General features: G+C 37.9%; 1 protein-coding gene across 1 annotated transcript in view; it reads left to right on the forward strand.

The window, feature by feature from the left end:
• Window positions 1-880: 880 nt before the first annotated feature.
• The window catches only part of glra2 (glycine receptor, alpha 2), a 42,561-nt gene continuing 36,269 nt past the window's right edge, over window positions 881-7,172 (forward strand). The window contains exons 1-2 of the mRNA XM_056464830.1: window positions 881-1,240; window positions 3,792-3,916. Coding sequence (XP_056320805.1) covers window positions 1,173-1,240; window positions 3,792-3,916 — 193 coding nt within the window. The 5' untranslated portion in view covers window positions 881-1,172. The remainder of the gene's footprint in view (window positions 1,241-3,791; window positions 3,917-7,172) is intronic.

Here is a 7,172-nt window from a genome sequence, read left to right on the forward strand (position 1 = left end):
GTCAGACACAACCATGAGACACTGCTCGCTGCAGAGCCACTCCAGCGAGGGGGAGCTTGAGCTCTTGTTCATCCTCTTGTAAGCTGTTTTAATGTGTCCACCCACCCCTAACCCCAACCCCCAGTGACATCACTCGTAGAAGTAGTGCAAGGAAGGAGCTCAAGCTCCCCCTGCTGGAGCTCAGCTCTGCCCAAGTGACTCTGCAGTGAGCTCCACTTGACAACCATCAACATTAAGTTGTTGCAATTCAACATTGGGTCAAATGTAGACAAACCCAACCTTATGGTTAAAAGGTGTAATTCATTCATTCATTCATTTTCCTAGTCCTTTGTTTATCAGGGGTCGCCACAGCGGACTGAACCGCCAACTATTCCAGCATATGTTTTACACAGCAGATGCCCTTCCAGCTGCAACTTAGTACTGGGAAACACCCACACACACTAATTCACATGCTCTCATACACTACGACCAATTTAGTTCATCAATTCACCTATTGTGATTTGTTTGTATACTTTATAATAAACACACTCCCTACAAAAGCATCACAATGTAAAATCATGAATTCTCAATTTCAATCATCTTAGGAAATTACATTAATTCACAATATATATATATATATATATATATATATATATATATATATATATATATATATATATATATATATATATATATATATATCGAAGAAAAACAAAACATTGCAGTGTCAGTTTCTTTTCCAACATCGTGCAGCCCTAATCATGATTTGAGATGGCACAGCAGTCATTCACGCTCCTCCACTTTTGGCACAGTTGCGCATGCGCAGAGAGAGGCGCGGAGCTGCCCAAGTGCTGAACCCAGAGCTTCTGACAGACAGATTCCCTCTCAGTCTGCACATTCATCATCCACTGCCAGCCAGAGTAAACCTGTCACATAATACTGCGTTTTCATCTCAAACCTGCGTTCAGCATGATTTCAGGCGCTTTGAGGAGCTTTTTCTGCACGCGCAACAGCGGATCCGCGGCGTCTCCGTGTGCCTCCTTCGTTCTCCCCGCAGAAGCATGAGATTATTGTGTCCAGAAGCGGGTGTTTTGTGTTCGGCTTCATCTGGAAAACCCTCGCGTTGTGATTTGGTTCGTAAGAAAGAAAACGCGTTTTTGACCCCATGAGGGAAGACGAGCTCGGCCGGAGGAATGACTCGCCCTTCGGTCAAACTCCTCACAACTTTCCTCGCGTGTCTGATGGAAATGCTCAACTTCAGGTAGGATTACTTACTTACCATATTATAACTGCACAATTATGAAAACACAACTATTGCTGGACTTTAGGAAAGCTGTGAAGCGTCTGGTGTGCTTCTTTTTATATCCGCCGGTCCTGACGCGCGTTGCCATGACAATTAAAGAACGGTCGTTCCATCGGAAATTACGTTCGATTTACGTTCGACTTTTGTTTGTTCTTTTGTTCCATTTTACCGCGTCTGTTGTCTGAGCTGTCAGAGGAGATCATGCTCAAGATTTGAAAAGCGATTCATGTTTTGGTCTACACTCCTATTACTAACATTAGACTGTATTTTATTTACTACTCACTGATTCTGTCTTCTATGTTAAAATCACTTTGTATTTGTATCACTTTAATTATGAGATGTAAATACTGAATTTAGGTGAAATTTCAAGCACTATTTTAAGCTGAATTAGCTTGTCGGATGGTCATCATAACCACACATTTTGATGTACCAAAATATTTCCTAAATATTGAGACTAAAGAAATATGACATGTTTATTTTAAAAATACAAATTTATTACATCATATATCATTAGAACAAAAGTTTTTTGTAAGCCTATTGTAATTTATTAGGCACATAAACTGGCCAGCACATTCAACTGTCCTCAGTCAGAATTTGTCCATTTGAATAATAAAAACATTAAAACATAATAATAATAATAATAATAATAATAATAATAAGTATAATAATGATAATAATATTGATGATAATAATAATAAAAATAATAATAATAACAAAAATAATATAAATAAAAATAATAATAATAATAATATTCATATAAATAATAATAATAATAACAAAAATAATATAAATAAAAATAATAATAATAATAACAACATTGATATAAATAATAATAAAAATAATAACAATAATAATATAAATAATAATAATAACAATATTAATATAAATTATAATAATAACAACAACAACAACAATAATAATAATAATAATATAAATAATAATAATAATAACAACAACAATAATAATAATAATAAACTAAATAATAGTAATAATAATAATAACAATATTAATATAAATAATAATTATAATAATAATAACAATATTAATATAAATAATAATAAAAAAAAAATAATAATAATAATAACAATAATAATAACAATAATAATATAAATAATAATAATAACAATATTAATATAAATAATATTAATTATTATTATTATAATAATAACAACAATAATAATAAATAATAATAATAATAATAATAAAAATAATAATATAAATGAAATAATAATAATAACAATATTAATATAAATAATAATAATAATAATAATAATAATAATAATAATAATAATAATAATGTAGAGTTTCACAATTTTTCTAGCCTCTCTTGTAAAAGTGCTTCACACATTTTTATTGCTCATGTTTTCTTTCAAGAATAAGGTCCATGATTTAGAATTAAAGTTACTTGTCAAATGTTTTCTCCATTTAAAAACAATACAGTAGTGAAAGATGACTTCGCTTATGTCAGATGTGTTCTTGCACAGCTGGATGTTGGACTCGTGAAAAATAATTGTTTGCATTTGCCAAAACTGATTACCTGAAGCCACACCAGGATTCCGCTTGGTCTTAAAGCCCTTTTTCGATGTGTTATTGTTTCTATTTATGATGGCATAGCCGTCAGTATGGGACACATAATCTCATGTATATGCTACAGGCTATATATATAAACAGTTTAGATGCAAAAACCTCTAAATGCCGTTTGATATTTTCTCCTAAAATTAGTATTTTTCTCAGACTCTTGAGTGTAGGCTCAGTAATTTTACTTTTATAGTGATGAATAAAGGGCGTCACGGTGGCACAGTGGGTAGCACAATCATCTCACAGCAAGAAGGTCACTGGTTTGAGCCTCGGCTGGATCAGTTGGTGTTTCTGTGTGGAGTTTGCATGTTCTCCCCGTGTTGGCCTGGGTTTCCTCCGGGTGCTCTGGTTTCCCCCACAGTCCAAACACATGCGTGTGTGTGTGTGTGTGTGTGTGTGTGTGTGTGTGTGTGTGTGTGTGTGTGTGTGTGTGAATGAGTGTGTTTGAGTGTTTCCCAGTGATGGGTTGCAGCTGGAAGGTCATCTGCTGAGCAAAACATTTGCTGGAATAGTTGTTGGTTCATTCTACTGTGGCGACCCCAGATGAATAAAGGGACTAAGCTGAAGGAAAATGAATGAATGAATGATTAATAATAATAATTAACATTATATTTAACGATCAACAATTTCTGCTTCATTTATAACAATGTAGAATGTAACAGTGGTTTGTTCTGGAGAGAATCAAAAGAGAAAACCTCAAGCCAAACTTAAAGAAATAAGACATCTGCCAGAAGAAAAATATATAGTAAATACTGTGGAAATTGTCTCTGTGTGTGCTGTAGATCAGCAGTGTGTGTGTGTGTGTGGGCTGTAGATCAGCAGTGTGTGTGTGTGTGTGTGTTTGTGTGCTGTAAATCAGCAGTGTGTGTGTTTGTGTACTGTAGATCTGCAGTGTGTGTGTGTATCTGACCTCTGACCCTCTGTGTCTCAGGATAGCGTCAGGGAAGGATCCGGATCTTCTGTCCTCCTCCTCCAGCATGTCTCCCTCTGACTTCCTGGATAAACTGATGGGCAGAACGTCCGGCTATGACGCTCGCATTCGACCAAACTTCAAAGGCAGGAAACTGAATATTCACTGCAGAGTCAGAACACACTCATCTGTCTGTCTGTTCTATCCTTTCTTCCATCCATCCATCCATCCATCCATCCATTTTTCTATATACTCATCCATCCATTCATCCATCCATCCATCCGTCCATCCATCCTTCCATCCATTCATCTGTCCATTTATCTATCTGTCTATCCATCCATCTGTCAATCTATCCGTTCATCCTTGCAACTGTCTATTCATCCATCCATCCATCCTTTCATTCATTCTACCATCCTTCCATCCATCTATCCATCCATTCATCTGCCCATCTGTCCATCCATCCATCCATCTATCTGTCTATCCATTCGCCCATCCATCTATCGGTTCATCAGCCCGTCTGTCCATTCACCCATCCATCATCCGTCCACCCATCCATCCATCCATCCATCCATCCATCTGTCTGTCCATCCATTCATTTTTCCATCCATCCATCTATCCATCCATCCATCCGTCCATCCATCCATCCATCCGTCTGTCTGTGCATCCATCCATTCGTCTATATGTCCTTCCTTCTGCCCGTCTGTGTATCCATCTGTCCATTCGTGCATCCATCCCTTCGTCCTTCCATCTGTATGTCCATCCATTTGTCCATCCATCGATCAATTTGCTTGTCCATCCATCCATCTATCTGTCCATCCTTCCATCCATGTCCATTTGTCCGTCTGTCCGTCCATCTATCCATCTCAAAATGTAACACATTTTTTGGTGAATCAACTTTCTCTTTTTTATTTAATAAAAATAATCTGGAACTACGTTGACTTAATTCTTGCATTATAAAGACTTTAACCTCGAGATGGTTTAATTCATTAGTTTTATTGCTGCGCAGCTCTAATCCTCTTCCATACTCAGTGCTTAGTTATTGTACATTCTTTAAGTGAACTTTATTTATAAGCTAATTTCGGGAGGATCAGGTGCTTATGATTGCTCACAGCTGGTCCCGCATTATCCAATTTATGATTCACCAATCAGACGATTCCTAAGACACTATAAACACCCTCAGTTCTATATCACAGCCATCTTCATTTTGAAGAATCCCCCCTTCCACCCCTACTCCTCCTCCTTTCCTAGATGGGTGGCACGGTGGCCCAGTGGTTAGCACTGTTGCCTCACAGCAAGAACGCCACTGGTTCTGGTCCTTATCAAGCCAGCCGACATTTCTGTGTGGAGTTTACACGTTCTCCCCGTGCTCATGTGGGTTTCCCCCGGGTTCCCCGGTTTCCTCCCACTGTCCAAACACATGCAACTTAAGCTTAATTGACTGATCCAAATCAGCACCATAGACATGCTCCTAGTAAGTAGTTATCTCTTAAGAGCGATCACTGTCTGTTCATTAGCTACTACAGCAGGGGAGTTCTCCAGATCTACCTGAGCTCAAACTCCCCTCTCGCCTTGCCCCGGGAGGGAGCCCCAGGCTCGAGGATCTTATGAGCTCAGGGCTCTCTCCCAGGACAGCATGCCAAACGCGCTTTATAATCAATCATCAGCTGAGTGTCAACTCTTGAAACAAACACACAATTAATTTTCTCTAAATTTAACGAGCCGTTTCTCTAAACATTACATTTATTTCTCTGAATTTAACTGGTTTATTCTAAAGATTTTATTTGCACTTTTCTCTCAAAATTTGACAAGTTTATTTCTCTTAATATAATTGTCACGGTTTCTCAGGAAGGATGAGGGAGCGAGGACTAATATGCAATATAAGACAGCTTTTATTTACTAAAAACAAAACAAAAAGACAACAAAAATCACCCCCAAGGGGGAAAAACGTAACTACACACAAAAAGGCACACAAGCTTGACTGGTCTATCAAGACCGGACTTGAGCAGGAACACAGGGGAGTATTGACGACGAACTGGCACAGGACAGCAGACATGAGGAGAATATAAGGGAGAAATAGTTAATAAGCAAACCGGTGAACTGAATAAACTAATAATGGGTCGACATAGAGAGTGGGACTAGATATTAGACAGGAGAGCACATGACATTAAGAAATAACACAAGCCATGTGCTCACGCAAAACGAGACTAGTACACGCAGCCATTAACCTCGTGTTCACATGTAACACTAAAGCACGCGGCGCATGTAAACATGTACCACGTGCTAAACACAACACCAACAGAAGGCTGAATGCAAGACACAAGTACACAATAAATACAGAATCACTGTGCACTCACACATGCAACATGCATGTTTCATCCCATTCGCCAACCGAAACGACTAGACTGAGAAGCTGAGAATGAAACAGCACGCTGCAGACAGAACGAACACAAACACCAGGACAAGAGTGCGCGTCCCAAGCACACCCAGACCTCGCATGCCTGCATCAAGCGGGAATGCACACCGCCCGAGCGCAGCCAAGACAGCACTCATACACAAGATACACAATGACAGAAAATGAGTGCTTGAGCTGAGAAAACTCGAGCCGAGCACAACACACAAGACATGACAGGACTAGTGTCTGGGCTCTGCCACCAAAACAAGAATTAACGAGAGCAGAGTGGCAGAATCCTGACAATAAGGACTTTTTACTCAAAACTGGGTCAACTTTTTACCCCCAAAACAACATCTTTTTTTCTGAAATTAGAGTTTGTCAACATTTTTCTCAAAATTTAATGTTTTTTTTTTTTCCTCTAAATAGAATTTTTTCTTAAAATTAAATCTTAGAATAAAGTTTAATCTTGAATTAGCGACTTTAATCCCAAGATGGTTTTATTTATTTGTTTTATTGCTGCTCGGCTCAAATCCTCCACCACAATCAAGCCTTATTTACTGTACATTTTTCAAATATAAACATACGATTTTATTCTCAATTATGATTGTGTGATTTTTTTGATTGAATTAAAATGTTACTAAAACTTTTAGGAGCCAAACTCGTTATTTTCCTTATTTTTACACTCATAAATATAAACCCAGTGTCAGTAAAAGCAGTATTCAGTGTAAATCTCTATGTGTCGATGTTTCTGTACAGTCCTGAAAGCATTTTGTCCTTGATCTGACTTTGCTCTTTGCGTGTGTCTGCAGGAGTGTGTGTGTGTGTGTGTGTGTGTGTGTGTTTAATGACCTGAAACACAAACATATTTTCAGTGTTATCTGGCTGTGCTTTGGGGAACAGCAGCTCAGTCAAACATGTTCATTCAGCTTTCAGCTTCTCACGCAAACACACATAAACACAACACTTTCACACTTTTAGGACAGTTCACTGCTTTCCCTGCTCTTAGATAT

The sequence above is a fragment of the Danio aesculapii genome, chromosome 9, assembly GCF_903798145.1.
Source record: "Danio aesculapii chromosome 9, fDanAes4.1, whole genome shotgun sequence".
In the NCBI taxonomy this organism is placed as follows: Eukaryota; Metazoa; Chordata; class Actinopteri; order Cypriniformes; family Danionidae; genus Danio; species Danio aesculapii.